Below are 19,597 nucleotides of genomic sequence, written 5' to 3' on the forward strand. Positions count from 1 at the left end.
AAGCAGATGAATGAGTTACACTTGGCAGGACATGCAGCAAATGCCTTTTCAGAAATCAGGTTGTCTGAGAAAGGAGGTGAGTTACTGAAAGGTGGCATAATTTGGATAATGGAGATTTAGCCTTCAGGCTTGTGCATTTTAAGATCCGTGTGACTGGTTGAAGTACAAAAAGGAAGTACTTTTGTGTAAAATAGGCAGTCAGATGCAAAAAGAATATGAAGCTGAAAGCACAGGTCACTCCTGCTGCATCAAGATGTCAGATGCAATAAAAGGATTTTAGCATTCAGCTATAAAAGCTCTTTTAAAAGAAACCAGGACTAGAATTTTTCTGGTAAAAAGGAATTTTACTGAATGTGCGTGCTTATTTTTTAAGCATTCAGAAATCTGATTTAAGCTTTATAAGACCTTTCATAGAACTATCGAAAATGGAAATCTGTTAGGAAATGAAGCAAAGGTAAATTTTGAGTCGTAAGGATAGGAGTGGGAAGAACGGGATTATATCGATCTGTGTTCTTGCAGCACTTAACAGGTGCACGTTTTGTGGTAACAGGTGTACGTTTTGTGGCTGATATTATGTGTCAAAAATATAATTACATCAGAGATGAGAGTATCTGATATACTTGTAAAAATCAAAACGTTAATGAAAAATAACCCCTTTTGCTACTAAAACAAATGGTTTCATAATAATGAAAAAAGCTTATTTCTTAAGGCTAATTAGCCTGTCTTTGTTTAAAGCCGACTTTTCTTTCTTGGCACAGTTTTGGGACTGTGCACAAATGTTCTTGCCTGAAGAAGATTGTCACTTGGATGCTGCTAAAGCTGTCAGGGGAGGCTGAGGAGCAGAGGTAGATCTCTGGTCTGCTTCTATTGTGCTTGAAGATCCCCAGGGCAGTCCCTGGGTGCCTGTCTGGGTCTTGTGTAGCAGACGTTGTCCATGGCACTGCTGCTGGGTTAGCAGTGACAGTGGTGATGGACATTGTTCATCCCCTGCCCTTTCTTCCCTGTAAAGCACAGCAGCCTTTCTGATTCATTTCCTCCTTCCTCTTGACCTCTTGCATCCTGTTCATCTGTTTTGCTTGCAAACAGCCCTAGGATGACATAAGGTTTTGACCCTCTCTGTAAGGATGAGAAGGGGATTTTTTCCATGTTACACATCCTCTGATGTGCCAACTCAAGTGAGATGATGTGCAAGTCACCACTGAATTTATAAAAGACCATGCATCTTCACAGTACCTGAATTTGATTTGTCTGACTTTACCTTTTAGTTTGTTCATGGAATTCGTTCTTCGTTGATGTGTCCAAACTGTTTCAAATGAATGCATGTTCTGACTTTTTGTGTCTACTTAGTTATTTCCTTTTATTCTCTATATCCCCTGTATCATGTGTATTAGTGCTGGTTTCTTGCCATAAAAATATGTAGACTATTTCTCATCTAAAAGAAAGGATAACTCCAGTTTGTAAGTGTGAAATCCCTAGTCCTTATGGATGAAGGGGCTTTGTCTGGACGCAGGAGTGAAACAAAGTAATAAGAAAAGCAGCCTCCATTGAGAATTCTTGAGACTTGAAAGTGATTCAGTCTTTTTCCAGAATGCATGTTCTTCCTTCTCTTTTTTATTTCTTCAGTTTGCTGTTAGAGCATTTGCATACATTATTAGGCAATAGTTAGATTAAAAAGAACAGTCTGTGCTCATAAATTCTCATTACAGTAGTAGCTGGAAGGTATAAAACCAGGGATCCTCTTATTGTAGATGCTGTACATACGATAGTCCTGACACTGCAGTTATTTTGGTGTGGGAACTTAAAGCACAGATAGTTTTGCTGGAAAGTTGGAGGGGATTTTTACCTTCTGCAATACCTTCATGAACTGGGTTTAGGGATAAAAAGTCAGTCCTTGCAATTCATTAGCATTTGATCCAGTGAAATAATTTTGAGTTTCGTTGTTTGAAAGGACAGCGAGTGGAGAGCATTGCTTTTCTATTCGGTTGTTGCTTAATTAACTAATAAAAGGCCTATTAAAGGTACATCCTGACAAGTTAATACATCTGTCAGCAACTTGTTTTAGTTGTATAGTGTTGCAAACTATTTCTAAAATTTCTCTTTCAGGTAGAAATTAATCACCTGTATATATTTAAGCCTTTAACTTTCACATCTGTGACCTGTTACTTTGAGTCTGCTCCCATGTATCTGAGAGACACATGAGCAAAACTACATTTACAATTTAATTTTAAATGAGCAGAACTAAATTTAGAGTTGAATTACTTGTCAGCAGTTGTTAGGAAGGGATATACCGCCTCTCTTCTCTTGGGAAGGAGAATACATTGTGCTCTCACAGTTGCCTGAGAGCACAGTAGCCATCATTGTTCAGCTCTGATATTAGGAAAGCTGAGAATTAAGAAGTCCCACAAAGCACTTTAAAGTATGACTGCCCCTTAGAGGAAATATGATGTGTAGTCCAGTTGCAGTGATTGTAATGTGCTTGTGTTAGCCAGTGTTGTTAAAAATGAAGCCCGGTTTTTATGATTTTTTGTTAAGTGAAATCCATAACTTCACACTGAAGAATTTAAGACTGAGAAATAACTTCAGACTGAGAAATTGTGACATTAGAAAGCGCAGAATTGCATTAAAAGTAAATGTTTTCTGTATCCCGTGGCAGAATGGTATTTCTGTGCTCCTAGAAAGAGGAAAAGAGCCCCTGTGCTGTGGCGGTTTCTTTGCTATCTCTGGACTAAGTTGTTATGGGTGAATTTTAGTGATTTTTTTTTTTTTTTTTTTTTAAGTATGAGCACTGTTCTTTGTTTCAAATATCTTTTTTGCCTATGACTTCTGTCAGTATGTCAGTTTCTGAGGTCTTTACAATTGTTACCACTAACTTGCCTTGCCTTTTAAGTAAGTCCCTGAGTAAGCAAGGAAGCTACCCATGCAAACGGAACTTGCAACACTGGGCTTTTCTGCTAGCATGGGATCTGACTGGAGTTACTCTTCTTTCAACTCACTGATGAAAACTTACATGAATTGCTTCATTTTTTTAACAGGATGCTGCAGACATAAATACAGGATTTTTTAACATAAGGGTTCACTTCTTTAGTGAAATTGTATTGTTCATTTGAGACATTTGCTCACTGCCAAGTATTTCTTTCTTCATCAGGTACGACTGGTAAAGCATCATCTCCACCACCTGTGATAGACACGAGACAAATGAGTGAGAAGCTGGAGACTATTTTATATCAGCTCCGTCAGGTGACTCGAGAGAGGGATGAGCTGCGCAAGCAACTTGCACTTTCATCTCCTGGCTCAACCTTCGATGACTGCAGGTAAACAGAAAGGAAATGCAGCATTTTCATTTAATCTTTAGTAGTGTTTTCAAGTGCCTTGAAACCTGCTTCTCTGGAAAACATAAAGGAGCTTGCACTGTAAACATGTTGCTTATAACCCACTTGCATCCTGGTGAAGTGGCTGCATCCATATTTCAGAGCTTCCTGTTGACTGCCTGTCCCACTTTGTCCAGCAATTTTTCTGTGGGACTGAGGGGAGAAGGTTTCATCTGTGTTGAGGAAAGAAAACAAAGAAATTGCTTAGGCTTAATGGGCTTTGTTGTAGGAAGAGAAAGAAGACAGTGGATGAAGTATTTGGTGTTTTGAAAACAAGAGAGAAGAATGGGAAATAGTTCAGAATACTTGGCTGGAGAACAGAAATGAGGAGAGGAAAAAAAAAATCTCAACTATTCCTATGCTTCTGTAAAGAGAGAAGTTTGGATTTCTGCTGAGTGGAGTAAGTGATTTTTAGAAGATCAGCTTTCTGGTATACCTATGTTGGGGAGCATGTAGCAGAAATATGTTGAGAATAAGGAATTCTCCTCCACTGAACATGCTTTTAAGTCATTTAACAGCCAGCAGGCTTGTCAAGCTCATTCTAATTTTGGGGCTGACATGCTATGACAAAGACAGTAGTCCAAGTATGAGTTAATTATAAATAAGGGGTTTATTGGGTAGGCAATAGAATTAGTTTATTTTGAAGGGTTAAAGATCTGCTAATGTTTTAATGTGTCTGGATACACGGAGCACTTTTTGCCTCTACATGTATAGAGCCTTGGAAAAAAAATTGTGTGCCACTGAATCAGAAATAAGAGCAAAGAATAGATTTTTTGGGAGGTTTTGCCTTCATGTGTACTTTTTCTGAACTTTAACATTATTGTTGTTTGTTACTTAGTCAGCTGTGTCTGTATGTGGTCAGGTGGTTAATTTATTTTTTTTTGTCTATATGAGAAGATTAAGATTTGAACCAGTGAACTGGCATTGAGAGAATCTGGAGATTTTATAAACTCTGTAGCTTCTCATCTTAATGCCCCCTTCCTCCCTCCTTGAGTTCTGAGGGCTTCTTTAAGAGCATTATGTTCTCTGTAACCATCTCAAAGCATTGTGGGGATGGGAAAGAAAAAGATTGTCAAATGTCAACATCTTCTGCTCAGCTTCCAGTTAGTTAAATAGAAAGATTTCTGCTTTGAAGTTACCAGAGCTTAGCCATAGAGGATTTTATAGCTCACAATAATATTCTGTATAATCCAGGATGCTATTAATAAAGTTCTGATGAGCTATCCTCTACCCTGCCCTAGTTTTCTCTTTCTCAAATCAATCCTTTGCTTTCAGTGTAGGATTTGTATGTTGTATAAAATATGAATGTTTACAGCTTCCAGAGCACCCTATCAAAGTAAACCTTGTATTTGGGCAGTCCCTGGACAGTACGTATTAGATGGAGAATGCTGGCTTCCAAACAATCAAATATTTCAAGAGTGGGAAATGAATGAAGATTATTAGTTGACATTCTTTTCCTTCAGTGTAAAAGCAGCTACTGCTCCCATCTGCATACACATTTATGTTTGTTGAAATCTTACTGGTATTTGTTTTATTTTTTGAGTTTTTTTCCTCTTATAGAACTAATCTTCATTCCTCCAGGAATCAAAGCCCAGACTTGGTAAATTGTTAATACTGAAGTGTGAAAGCTGAGAGATGATGATGTGGGTGGTGACTTTTACTACCCTGGCTTTATGTTCCTGGCTGTGTGTGCTGCTGTAACTATGGCTGTACCAAACACAGGTGGTGCAGAGGCAGACCTTGGCACGTCACCTTGGATGCTTCACAGTAGCTCACAGCACATTTGCAGTCTGGACTGTGCTGGCTGAGGAGGTTGCAAAACTGAGAGCTGTTTTCCAAAGCAAATGTTGACTAAGTCCAGAGCAGTGGCAGAGGAGCCAGAGCAGTGGATTGTGATGTGCTGAATCAGATCAGCATGTGCCATCCTGCTGGACAGGAGCAGGATTGCTCATGCTGTGCCTGTGGATTGACAGTGGCTGTATGTGTGCTGGAGATTAGGTGAAGATTTGACCAAGTAATCTAGCATGCTCAAATTGCATTTCATAGACTTAAACCTGCTGTTATTACTCACATAATGGTAACAGTAGAAGAGAACCACAACAAAAATAAACTCTCTGAAAATTGTCTTTCATAAGAGACTGTTTTATGTGTAATTTAGAATAGTTGTTGCAGTTACAATAGTAAATGATAACTCCTTAGAAGGTGTTAGGATTGCCCACAAAATTGGACCTCTGGTTGGCATTAGCTTTTATGTGAGCATCAGATATATGTAAATATCAGTCTTGCTGTGGCCTTATTTTATGGCCGGGGTAATTCCAGTATAGCATGAAGGATTTTTCAAGTTCTTATACAAATATCAGAAAAAACAGTTGGGCCTTTGACAGTAGCATTTTAAATTTTGTTAATGTTTGAACAAGTGCTTCCAAAGTAGTAACTGATACTTCTCCTTTATTGAAATTGTAATTTTTTTGTGTTTCTGGGGGCATTTTAGCATAAACTGTGGTGGTCTTGCTTAAACAAGAGTCAGCCACTACATGCAGTTGAATGGACTGTTGTCTTGCAACAGTTTTGATTTTTGACTTCTGATCAATATTCCTCCTTCTCTTATTCCTGTTTTTCTTGCTGAGACATAAAGCTTTGGAACAGCAGTGTGGAACATATGGCCTAGAATATCCATGTGGCTTTTATTTCATGTATATGAGGTGGAATGCAGAATGTTATTTGTGGCATTGTTGGTCCTTCCTCACTGTGTAGGTTGGCTAACTTGTGTAGTTACCTACATAGTTTCCATATGTTTATAGGTGGTTTGTTGGGTTTTTTAATGTTGGTTTGAGGGTTGGTTGGATTTGGTTGTGGGTTTTTGTTTGGTTGGTTGGGTTTTTTTTTAGAATAATGTCAGTGTTACTTCAGCAATATATGAAACATATGTGATGGGTTTTAGACTTGTAGAACAAGTTTCACTATAGCTTTCAGACTGCCCTAATAGTTTAATATGAGCATCTGTTAATAGGTCTCAGTAAGCTTAATGTTACAGCTGAGAGTTAAACTGTATTCCAATTAATGCTGTCATTAAAGAGTATGGTGGACAGATGGTATCTGCTTTCAATAATTTCACCCTAAGGTCTAATTTAAATCAATAACTTGGGTTGTAGTGATTTTGTCAAGGGTGTAAACATTTCAAATCAAGTTTATCTTATGCTAACTACGTCTGTATTTTAAAAGAATAACCCTTCACTAGTTGCAGGGATGTCTGTAATACTGTGTAACATACTGCTTTTGATACCCCTCAAGAAGGAATTTAAAAATACTGTAAAAGACACCTCTGTTGAACATTTAGTTTCTTTACATGATTTTGGATTTTAATTGTTGGTAAAGTTTATTAATCCAGGAAGGACTATTTGTTTTGTTTTTCCCCGGAAGCACTTCTATTGAGAAAGGAGAAAAGGAGGAATTACAAATTAAGGCCTCATTATTCAGCAGCCCAGATGCAACTGAGTTTCCAAAAAGTACCTTATATCATACACACATCCCCAGAAAATCTGTGAACCAGATGTGGATGGCATTTCTTTTTTTAAGTTTTGGTTTCTTCTTCTTATTTTTTTAACAACTGTTACCACTTCAGTAGTGCAAAACAGTTTTCATTTTAATTCGATTGCCAGCTGCATTTCAATTCCAGAATCCATGCTGCTGTTTTCTGTATGAAGCAAAGAAAATTCTGATTGCTTTTCAGGCTGTGCTTACACAGAAGCCATTTGGGGGAGTTTGAGGTTTGAGGGAGGAAGAGTGATCTGTGCAGCAATGGAGCAAAGCTGATACGAGAACAAGCAGAGTTGAGTTAGAAAGCAATTGTTGTTTTCTTTTGGGGGCATTAGTTTCCTCTTTTGATGCTTTACTTTGGTTTTTTTTCTCATTGCCTGTGGGTTTATAAGAGACTCAGGAGATGATACATTGACAGATGTCAGAAGCATTGTTTCGATGCTAGAAAATTCAATGGTGCAAAAAAATCCTATGACTGTACAGAGAAGGAACAATTCAATTCATAGTTTCTTTAAGAAGCTTACAAAGCAAGAAGTGTGCTACAAAGCAATGAGATATAATCCTGCTAATTTACTTTCTAGCACAATATACAAATCTAATTCTAATCTACAAAAAAGGTATCATGTACAAGTACCATACATTCTAAACATAATCTATGCTGTCAATTGCTTGACCATGTAGATTATTTTAGAAAATTTCTCTCCCAATCATTCAAAAGAAATGTGAGCAAAAAATTTATTTTGACTGATTTTGGCTTTTATTTTGTTCAGTTTACTGGAGATTTTGTTCAGCTTGATGGAGATTTCTAATAACCCAAATTTTGTTCAAATAATTATCTTATGGAAATATGATGTAGATTCTGACATGTTTTTTCATTATTTATAGTAGCTTACAATAATATGGTAGCACATAAACAGGTGTGTAATTCAGCACGATGACTTGGTCAAACAGGTCAAACTCTGCCAGCACAGATGTGTGTGTTTGATAGCCCATTGGAAGCCTTTCTCTCAAGCCTGTTTTTCCTAGGCAGTTTCTCCAGCTGCTGCCTATGAGAAGCTTTGTTTAGCCCAAGTCTCCATGCATGCCCAGCTGACTTTGGCAGGCTCTTCCAGCCCTACCCTCTCTGCAGGTCTGGGCTTTGTCACTGGGAGTTGAATGTGGTGGCCCAGGAAAGCCAAGTTGCTGTGATGGACTCGTTTTTGTATCAGTGGAAATGCTGTTCTGTGGCAGTGTTGCTGCTCAGAAGAGAGGGACATGCAGGTTCAGTACTATTTTTGGCAATGTTAGTGATAATTAGACAGAATCATCTCATTATTAGATGTTACATCTCAATATAAAACTAATACAGGTTCAAGTCAGTGACTTTTTATTAGTGGTTGCATTTTAAAAGGAACTGGTCAGTATTTAAATTAATCCATATTATAACCTAAATACCAACTGTTGTGTGATAGCATTTTTTTATTGGATAATAATTTCCCAGGCTTTCCATTCACTTTAGTACCTAATGTTTGACCCCATATTCTTTTCCCATGCTAGGCCTAGTCCAAAACCAAATCATGATTATGAAAGGCTGAAGATTCAGTGTATGAAGGCCATGTCAGACCTACAGTCTCTGCAGAATCAGCACACCAAGACACTGAAAAGGTGTGAAGAAGCAGCAAAAGAGGCAGATTTTTATCAGTAAGTATTAGTCAAGCTGTTCAAGGTAAGAGTTTACCAGTCTGTGCTAGATCAAATAGTATTAGAACGTGGTAATCAAGTAATTTTTTAATGCTGTTTTTCCACTTAAATTGCAAGATGGATGCTTACATCAGATAATTTCAAATGGGCCAGAAATGTTTTATCAAGTATGGACTGCTGGTTTTACTTTTAGGAATTTGAGATAGAAATCCCCAATGTGTTCCTGGGATCAAAAAAGAAAGCCTGATTACTGATTCGAAGTTGCTGTCTAACAGTTTTACTGTCAGGCTAGAGAGCAGAATATAATTCAAGAGAATGGAATTTCTTGCTCTCTTTTAGTAGATTGTGATAGCTCTTGTGATGATCTATGTAAGTTTTAACAAAGATTTAATTTAACTGTTATTTTCTCCTGCAGTAGTTGTTAAATCCCTGTGTTCTTTTTTTTAAAAAAAGTTTGCCTTCTGAAGACTTTATCATTTGCACTGAAATCTGAATAACATCAGATTAGTAACCTGCATATAAAGATTACATGTGCTTAATTGTGGGTATATAATTTGTGAAAATGCCTTTTTTTTAACAGGTTGTTCTAATTTTAAGGAATTTTTTAATGCTTTGGTCATGCTGTGCAGGAAACATTGGTATTTCACTTCATAAGAAAGAAATACAACATGACTTAGAACACAAATTTATATATATAAATACATATTTAAATATTTACCAGCAATTATGAGAGTTTAATCATTCTGTCTCAACAATATAAATACTTGTCGGTATCCAAAACTTAATTTCTGATCTGTAGTAGTAAAATACATTCAGTTGACTTATCTGCTCTCTTTCAGAATTGGTTTAGTCTAATTTTAGGCTTGTAGCTTGAATTTCAATCTGAATTATAGCCTCCTCATGTGGCTCTCAGTTGTTTAAGTGAGGGTGTATTTCTTTCAATTATAGCCGGTATAACAAACTTTGGAGGAAATTTTTATCTTGCATGTAGTTGAAACACACATAGTGTGGTTATCTTGGTTGTGGAGTTTTTTTAATAGTTGGGTGGTGTTTTTGTTTTTAAAACAGTAGCACAGAAGGAGATTTTTGTGATTTTCATCTGTGTTTTGTTTAGCTAGTGCTCAGCTCAAAAGAAAGTGGAAATGATTGGGGGGATAGTTGCTGTTATCTCAAGAATCATCATATTATGCTATTTGTGTTTGCCTGCCTGCTTTTAATGGCTATGAAATGGCATTGACAGGTGGCATAAATCCATCATCTCTTCCGATGAGGTTTAAGGGTGCTGTGTACATCTGTGCATTTTCACACTTAAGTCCCTGTTTGTTTCTGGTGGTGTTTTTTTTCCTGGTGCTTGGAATACACAAATATGCAGAATTGAATTAGTTTGAACTGCTTTCTTGGTATGAAACTCATGCTTGAAATGAATTACTCTGGGACTTTGTCCTTGCAAGTTGGCCTCTAAGAACATTTTTTGTGTGCCCTGACAGCACGTTGCACAGTCGGCTGCTGAGCGACCAGTCCCAGCTGAAGGAGGACATGGACACCCTGAAGAGGAAGAACACGCAGCTGGTGAGGGAGCACAACCACCTGCAGCAGTCCTGTGAGGAGATGAAGAGGCTCCACGATGAGGATCAGAAGGAGATAACAGACCTGCGCAGCCAGCAGCAGCAGGTGAGCCATGCCTGCAGTGCGAGTGCTGGGGGAGATCCTGGCTTCTTCCTTTCCTAGAGAAATGGCCATGTGCAGCATGGCTGCCTTGAGTGTCTTACTGGGTCCCAAACAGCCTCCTTGCCTTGTGCAGTGTTAGGGGAGACAATGACATCTTCATTACTAATTGATTTTCTTTGTCTAGCTGGGAAAAAAAGAATAAGGAGTATTTAAATGCAGAGATGAAAAAGTGTACATGAAGGTGGCATTGGCATGATATTTTTTTAAATGGCTAGAAAGGCATCAGAAATCTAACTTACAAGTTGCAAAGTGATTGAAAAGATAATTGTTTTCCTGGGGTATTTTACGGAACAGGGCTTACTTTAAACTTGCCTGCAATGTTTGTTTTTGATTTTTTTGGGAAGAATCACAAAAGGTTGATTAATGTTTTTGAACTTGAAACAAAAAGAGACAAAACTTTCAAGACTGGAAGAGTTGGACATTTCAGAACTTTGTATCACAGGCTGTCTCCAGGTCAGTCTTGTTTACGTATTCTGAAACTTTTAGAGTAATGCTAAGGAGCAGCTGGTTGTGTCAGGTCCACTGTTCACCTAGGAAAAAGTTTGTTCATTTAGTTAGAATTGTTACAGTAACATGTGGAATGGTTAAACAGAGTATCTGGGTTCACTGTGGGTAGGCTGATTCACAGGGCAAACTTGCAAGTCAAACATTAGGCTGCAAAAGCAAAATCTATTCAAGCCAAAATAATTATTTGCTAGGGCACAAGGGGCAAAGGTCAAAGCAAGCTGGATGTGCTGAATGGTACTTTAAGAGGTGCTTGAAGGTGGTGCAGAGAGGAGTGAAGATTGGTTCTTCCTTTTTATCCATTTTTCTAATACTGTCTTTTGAGTTCTGGTATGAAACTTCTCAGTGACTTGGTTCAGAAGATAGCAGAAATTATTTACTCTCTGTCAGCCTGGGCAAATAGCTTAATTGGTCTGTGCCTCAGTTTCCCAGTCTGCAAAGCAGGGATGCAAAACCTCTGAGAGAAGGCTATTCTATTTTGCCATTCTGTCCTGAAGCTTGGAATTATCTTGAAGCACAGAAGGAGGCTGATGTATCATTGTCAGGATTGATTTAAAGAAATCCAGTCTTATGTCAACATCATGATTAAACCTTTAACGAAAATGATGTATGTGACTCTTAGTGGGAAAATCGTCTAACTCCATTTCTCAGCTTGTCAGAGTGATTCATGGTGTCTTGAAGGGGTGCCAAAAGTCTTATCTTGTCCCTGTAATTTCTCGTATGAATTAGTCTAACTCTCTGTTGATCCCTCTGACGTGTTGTTTCGTTGTCAGGCCATAACAAAATACATCTTGGTGGCCTCAGAGAGCTCTAAAGCTTTTGATCAAATTACTCTTTGTGTGGGATTCTCATGGATTTGCTGTGTAGCAGCTGACCAGCTTAAGTTTCTGCTGCTCACATATGGAGTTTCGTGTTGCCATGGCTGTGTTCCTTGGGCCAGCTGGGACTATTTGCTTTCTTTCACTAGGGTTTTGAATGGGAGTTGTCTATTCCACTGGTGTGTCCATCTTCCTCTGGCAGTTTTATGTTAGTAAGTTTATGCTGAATTCCATCAAATTTCTTGTGTATTAATCCTTCTTTAATTATTTTGTCTGTTTTCAACATAAATATATTCCATATATGATTTAGACAGTGAGAGTGGTTTGTTTGAGTTCATAAATAATTTGTTCTCAAAGCTGTTGTTGGTCTCATTTGAGAAGTAGTCTTCAGGAAAATGGCTTTCTTGAGTGGATTTTAATTTTTGCATTTTTTATTTGCATTTTACGTATGCCTACAGTGTTCAGCTTATCTGAAATGGTTCACTGAAGCAGGCTGGCTAATCATGTGTCCAGCTCTGTGCGGGCTGTGCTGCTGAATCCATTGAGGACTGGGATGTGTGTGGAAATGGCCCAAGTGCAGTCTTGTTCCAGGGCCACTTTTGTATATCCTGATTAGTTTAAGGAGACCGGTGTCAGGCTGCAGAACTTTTGTCTCTGTTTGGTTATCTTGCCTGTGTAGCAAAGTGGTTTGTTACCAGTGACAGTTGTTAGCCTTTACCTCTGGGCAGTGAAGCTTGGGCAGCCTCCTGCTCTCCCCTTCCCTTCCCTTTTGGTCTGCAGGCATCCAGGTTCCTCCATGTTCAGGAACTGGTCCTTACTGGAATAGAAGACATGAAAGATGAGCAGCCAATCTGTGCAGGATAGCTGCTGAGTGTTGGGTTTCAAAATTTTACGGTGCTCGTATTTTCTCCTTTTTCCTTCTAGTTCTTTAATACTTTTTTATTTTCAGATAGTTAGGGACATACCTCTGTAGGCTAATGTTAGTATTATATAATTCCTGGCACCTCTCTATATATTGCATTCCCATTTCTTCCCACTATTCCATCAGGGCCAGATTTCAATTTAAAAGACAAAACCAGAAAAAAGGAGCATAGGGAAAAAAGAAAGGCTTACTGTTTTATTTCATGCATATTTTTTGCCTTTTGAGAATTAACAAGGACCAGATTTGCTGACACTCATTAGTATTTTCTCTTGTTGTTGCTGGTCATGTATCATCAGTGTTGCAATTTACAACAAGATTCCTACGTTGATGTAAATAAGTTTAAAACTAAGATTCAGGTCAGGCTTTATTCATGTTTAAATGGATATTTATCTTCCTGTTCATCTTTTATATATGCTTTTTGAAACACAAACCTTTGTGGGAAGTTCTCAGATGAAATATTGTATGAATATTAAAATAATACGCCCGAGTGTATAACATATTTTGGATAGATTTTATTTTCATTATGCTTTTAATTATTTAATTCATTCAGAGGGTATGGGCAACCTGTCGAGAATGCCACCTCGTGGGCATCTCCCGAATTACCACTATCATCCTGGTGATTGCTTCTTGTTAAAACTACAAGTACTTCAAAAACAGCATGGGTTTAATAGGTGTTCATAACAATTGCCATAAGAGAGAGATTGTCATACACTTGTGCCCTTGTGATAAAGCAGACTTTTAATTCAACAGAAAGCAGAGGTAATAATGTTTAGAGTAAATGTGGCACTTAAAAGAAGTTCTTTCTTTCCTTAGAATGAATACTAAAATCAGTCTATATGTTTTTGTTCTTATGTATGTATTTAAAATCAAATTTATTGAATTGATTAAAGGTTATTGATAGAGTTTCTGGCATTTTTTTAAGGTTATGAAGCAAAATGGATCATCAGAGATACTGAATAAACTTTATGATACAGCCATGGACAAGCTGGAGGGAGTGAAGAAGGACTATGATGCCCTGAGGAAACGGTACAACGAGAAGATCGCAAGTCACAACACAGACCTGAGTCGCCTGGAGCAGGCTGAGGAGGAGAACAGACGTCTGCAGAAACAGATTGACATGCTCATGAAGCAAAGGGACACAGCAATTCATTTCCAGCAGCAATATTCATCCTCTCTTCGGAGGTATAACTGAATTTTCATACCTTTAACTTATCAATTCTAGTGTAGCATCTTATTTCCATTGTGCTAAGATCACAAATACCTTTCTAATATTTTTTGTAAAATTTTCCTGCAGTGTATGTAATCTTGATGTGATGAGTAAGCATGTGTATTTATATAAAATTTTCTGGAAGGTTCTAGAATGTGTGATGGGGTGCTAATTTGGAGAAATGGTGCATTTTCTATTTACGGTTTTGGAATTATCTGAGGAATTCTTACCATTATTTAGCTTGTGTGAGAAAGGAATACTCTGCTTTTCAACCTATGTTTATTTTTAGTTGTAGATACAGCAGTCAAATATAACCAGAATTTTGCTAAACCTCAGACTTTGTTCCAAGCAAATTCTTCAACTCATGGCAAGCCTGTATATATATATATATATATATATATATCCTTTTTTAAATACTAAAAGCAAATCAGTTGGTAATATAATTTCTAAAAGTGTTTTGCAAATGAATATCATCTCAAGCTGAACCTTTCATGGTATTAGAGTTGCAGACTGTGGGGGACTGTGAGACAGGGCTTTGGGCTGGCAGCAGAGTTCTCTGGCTGCAGGTGTTTGGGAGTCTTGCTTCTCTGAGAAGGTGCTGCTGGGAGCAGCACATGTTAAAATAGAAGAGCACAGACACTCATTGCACACTTACCCTCTCTCTGCTCCTTGGTGCCAAGCCTACACAGTTAACCATATGGGGTAGAAAGGGCATCAGCACACACAAGGACTGCAGAGAGCATCCACAAGTGTGTTAAGAATGTTTTCATTGACTGTTAGGGGTGATACACAACTCCTGAAGACCAAAGCCAAAAATTATTTTCTCCACATTCGTAAGTGGTTCCTTATAATAGTTATGGTTCAGTCCTTAGAGGTTCTGTAATATTCCTTAAGGTTCACTAACATTCCTAAAGCAGTGGTTATTTTGCAGCACAGAGAATACCTTTTCTAACAAGTCCTCTGTGGTTATCTTTTACCCATGGATATGTTTGGTTTCCCAGCCAAATCCTTAATGTATGAAAATGAGTAACAAGTGTCTTACTAGTGTTTCCACTTCCTTTCAGGTTTGAATCAGTACAGCAGGAACTAAGCAATGCCACAGCACAGAACAAAGAGTTGCAGAGAGAGATGGAGCGATTACAGTCAGAGGTGACAAGGTTCAAAACAATGCAGCTGAAAGCAACCAAGGATGCAGAAAAATACAAGGAGGAAAGGGATTCGGTTTTCAATGAGTACCGCCTCATAATGAGTGAGAGAGATCAAGTAATCAAAGAGGTAGATAAGCTTCAAACAGAACTGGAGCTTGCCGAGTCCAAGCTGAAGAACACTTCTTCTGAGAAGCGAGTGGCCAGTGAAGAGATGGAAGCTTTAAGACAGGTACTAAGCTATTGTTATGGTGGGGAAGGGAAATAAGTGTATGTTGTTGATGCTGGAATCAGCAATGTATAACTCATTAATGGAAAACAGGAATCCACTGCAAAGAAGAAATTGTGTTCTGATGTTTTCCTATACCAGTCCTTTTTACTGTCAATTTCCATGTTTGAGTAGAGTAGCTGCCGATTGCAATTTGCTATATACTTGACTTAATTCTGTCCTGCATATTATAAATTATTTCCTTTGCTGTGTTAAGTAATGCTTTCTATAATAATATAGCTCTAAATATTCATTATTTTACACTTTTAACCTCTACAGGAACCACTGGATACTATCTGCTGTGACTAAAGATGGTACATGATCAAGTCATCTCAAATACTTATGTAAAGCCTGTGCTGACATGCATGTTCTTACTCATTTGCCCTTTTACTGCTGAGAAGTTAAAGGGGATATTTTGAAGATTTTTTCTTCAGAATTTAGTCATGAATTAAAGTGTGTAAAACCAGAACTTTCTATTTTTCAGCAGTATGTTCTTGAAATGCTTATATCACAGCCATGTCAGAATGAAGCTGTTATGATTTGCAGAACACACTTTGCTGCTCAGTTTCATTTCTGCTGACACTATTCACTTTACTATTTGGTTTACAAATACTTAATTCAGCATGAAATAGATACAAGCAAATGTATTCCATTGCCTGTAAATCTTATTTTACTATTTTCAGCATTACATCTGAATGAAATATTCTTAGAAAAAATTAGAGGTGGAGCTTTCTTTTCAATAAATAACACAATTTTTTTGAGGAACATAAGTGAACTGTGACACGTGGCATCAGAGCTTCTAAGATTGACTAAGTTCTGGTTTTAAGAAGTCATATTTTCCAGCCCTGCATATTTGTCAGCTCAGTAATTCAGCTCTACAGTGAGTGAGGTTATAATATGTTTCATACCTCTTCTACTTTCATCAAAGTATTTAAGCCAATGAAAATACCTATTGATTTCAGTGGGATCAGGGTAGGTTAGGAGTACTCAGGGAAATAGCCACAATTAGTCATTCTGTTACAATTTGTTATATCTGTCATTGTGGCACTATGAGTAATTTGCCCAAGTGCCTTAAGGGATAGGGAATTAAAATTTTAAGTGCATGGGTATTGACTTAAAGGAGTGTTTGAACAAGAGTCAGCAAGAGCCTAGGACTGAGGAGTGTGGTGCTGGCAAGGCAGAGACACATGCTTTTCTTCACTCCCAGAACTGGCCCTTCAGAAATCAAAAATAACTGCTGCTCTAATATTCTGAAAGGTGTAAAATAGCCATATTAGAGTTGTCTTTTTGTTCCTGTTTTTCTTTCCTGTAGCTATGACTCTTCTGCTTGTAAAGAAGTATATTCTTGTATCACCTAGTACTGGATTGCTGCAGCCATGTTCAATGCATAAAGGATTTTGTAGAGTTGTTAAGGAAATGTTTGAAATATAAAAAAAATGTATAGATCAATGCATCGGTTAACTTGAAATAGTATCCTGAAGTACATCCCATAAGTGGGATTACCCTCTCAGTGCATCATTGTTCTGGTGCTCTCTGAGAAGGCAACTTAGTGGTTTTCACTTTTCTTAGTCACACATGCCCGAACTTATTGGTTTAATAGACATCTAAAATTTACTAATTTGATATTTATAAATGATCTAAGAAATCTCATTATTTTTTGCACTAATGGACAATTTTGGATTAAGTTCTCATTAACTCACCCAATCAAAGCCAAGGTTTGGATGTTAGAGATATCCTCCTCTCCTTTCTCCAATGATGTTTTTTTTTTGTTTGGCATAATCTCTTACTCTGGCAAATACTTAGAATGTTATGTTTTATTTCAGTGATAGTCAGTTTTCCCTTCAGTTTAACAGATCTGTAATATTTGTCCTTATGTTATATTCAGATGTGAGAATTTACTTAAAACATAAAAATAATCCACAAATTCAGAATCATTCAACTCAAACTGCTCTACTGTTATCAAACAGAAGCTGCTCCAGTCAGTGCCAAATGGTGCATTCCCCTGTGCTGTGTAGTTGTAATTTTGTGCAAGTATCATAGGAAAAAGTCACAGGTGAAATTTTATCACTGACCACCAGAGGCAATGGCTGCTCCTATTCAGATGGTTTATATTGAGCATGCTGAATTAAACTGTGGCAGTGTGCATTTTTTCCAAACACTTTGAAGGACTGTAAATTCTTGTTTAGTGAAGATCTTGCTGAGAGCTTTCCCTCTGCCTTGGTGACTTTCATCTCAGCTGCTTGTGGGAAAAGATTATAATATTATTGTGTAAGTTTTATACACACATTTGAGTGCACATTTTATACAATCTATAGTTAAACTGTGCAAAATGCTGGTCTCAGTACTAAAACTAGCCTGCAACAATGGACAGTTCAGGGATTTTTCTCTCTTCAGAGTTACTGAGCAAGGAAGGTCTTACTGGTGTTGAAAGCACTTGGGCGTTATGGGAATTGAGATTCACTTACAGACTGAGTCATTCAGTGCTCTTCTGCTACTCTACAGCAAAAGTGGCACTCTTAATGTCATTGTTAAAAGTCTGACTAGCCTTACTTGGATGCACATCTCAAAAGTAATTCAGCATACAGCATAATTTAGTTAGTACAGCAAAATGCAATTGTCAGCTGTGCTTTAAGTATTCAGTTTTATTCTTTGCAAACTGTAGAAGTAAATACAATGAAAATCAGTTTATGACATAATGTCTTTCTATCCTTAAGGACTTCAACTGTTTGTTTCTTTTGCTTTTGGGATGCCAGTTGTCTCTGGTGAGCTTTTAGCAATCAAAACATCAGTAGATTCCACCTAGGAGTGCCTCTGTGCAGGAGGACTTCTTTGTAGCCATTGGCTGAATGCTTCTAGAGGCCTGAGCCATCTGAAAATGTAGTGACATGAAATTGGATTGTTTCAATGACCCGTTCTTCTAATGGGAAGTGTAATTTAAATAATTTTAGAAGGGTAGATATTATTTTAGAACACTTCTCCATTTGCCTTATCTTTTTTAGTACAATGCAGTTGAATTCCATACTTTAAAAGCACTGTCATTCCACTGCATAGAATATTGTAGTTTTGTCTTCAACATTCTGTAGCACATCGCTATCTTAATAGCATAGAACTTTAATGTTCCTCTAAAACTTAGGGATAAGCTGTAAGGCGCTTATGTAGCTAAGTTATCTAAATTATTTCAGTCCTGTAAAACTGAAGCAGTTGTTTAGAAATATATGTCATATATTCTTACCCTTTGACATATTTAACTACATTTTTAAAAAAAACACCAAGTCTGCCTGGTTAATAACCCTTTCTCATTTAGGTTCCTCAAAGCTATCACTGCTCCCAGAATCTTGCTTACTTTTGACAAAGCACTGTGCTCATATGATGCTGTGATATTTTTAATACCACATTTAATATTCTTTGCTAGTACTTACTTGTATGTAATGTGATCTGCCCTCATTATTCAGAGCATTGGTGGTAAACTCTCTAGCCTTTTAAGATGTCATGACATGTATTCAATTGTAAAGATGAACTATTTCCTTCTGAACTTAACCTACTACAAACAATGCTTCTTGTTTTAGGAACTAAACTCTGCTCTAGTGGAAAGAGATCGAGCAATTTGTGAGAGGAATGAGTTACTGGAAAAATACTGCCATGAAGTGAAGGACAAAGCTGAGGCCCAGAAGGAACTTGATCAAGCTTGCAAGGATATAGAGACAGTGAAGGAAGAAAGAGATGTTGCCAGGAAAGAGAGAACAGAAGCTATCATCCAGAGAGACCATCTGCTAAGGGAATATTATCAAGCCCGTCAGGTATTGCAAGTGATGCCTTTAATGATGCCTTTTTCTTTCTTAGCTTAGTTAGGTCAGTAACTTGCAAGACATTAAAGGTCTGGGCACCTTGGGAGTCTTCCCTCTTTTCCTCAAGTCACTCTAAAATACAAACACATGCATATATGTTCTTCAAGACATCCTGACAAAAATTCTTGTTTGGAACAAGGGCAGTTATGCTTTGTATTAAGATTGTTTGTAAATATAAATACAAAAAGTTTACATTTTAACCAATTTATAAGTCAGTAAGTCTAGATTCATTAGTTTCATTTACGTTCTTGAAATTAACCACACACAGTTGTTTGCAAGCCCACAGCTTCTGATGGGCTGTGCTGTCGTGGTTGGCTTGTGTTATTGTGCTGCACGCTTGGAGTTTTCTTTGTGTATTTGTCTAACTGTTGTCACCATCTCTCTTATTCAAAATAGGGCATTTTGGAGGGACAAGTTAACTTAAGAATAAAGTAATTCTTATCTAAAACAAGAAGCATTAAATAAAAACTATCTTTCAATTCCATTGCTCTTCAGTTTCATTGCTTTGGAATTAAGGGACCTGTATGAATCCCAAGTCTTGGGATTGTTGTCTCAGGGTAAATGAAAGGTGTTAA

The 19,597-nt window shown here is 37.5% G+C and overlaps 1 protein-coding gene across 5 annotated transcripts in view; it reads left to right on the forward strand.

Annotated features, from left to right (window-relative positions):
* DLG5 (discs large MAGUK scaffold protein 5) overlaps positions 1-19,597 on the forward strand; it is a 95,307-nt gene that overhangs the window by 42,411 nt on the left and 33,299 nt on the right. For all 5 annotated transcript variants that reach the window (XM_030275921.4, XM_012574518.5, XM_012574517.5 and 2 more), the window contains exons 3-8: positions 3,146-3,311; positions 8,442-8,585; positions 10,073-10,256; positions 13,480-13,739; positions 14,829-15,141; positions 18,744-18,974. In XM_030275921.4, the coding sequence (XP_030131781.4) occupies positions 3,146-3,311; positions 8,442-8,585; positions 10,073-10,256; positions 13,480-13,739; positions 14,829-15,141; positions 18,744-18,974 (1,298 nt within the window). The remainder of the gene's footprint in view (positions 1-3,145; positions 3,312-8,441; positions 8,586-10,072; positions 10,257-13,479; positions 13,740-14,828; positions 15,142-18,743; positions 18,975-19,597) is intronic.

The sequence above is a fragment of the Taeniopygia guttata genome, chromosome 6 (assembly GCF_048771995.1).
Source record: "Taeniopygia guttata chromosome 6, bTaeGut7.mat, whole genome shotgun sequence".
In the NCBI taxonomy this organism is placed as follows: domain Eukaryota; kingdom Metazoa; phylum Chordata; class Aves; order Passeriformes; family Estrildidae; genus Taeniopygia; species Taeniopygia guttata.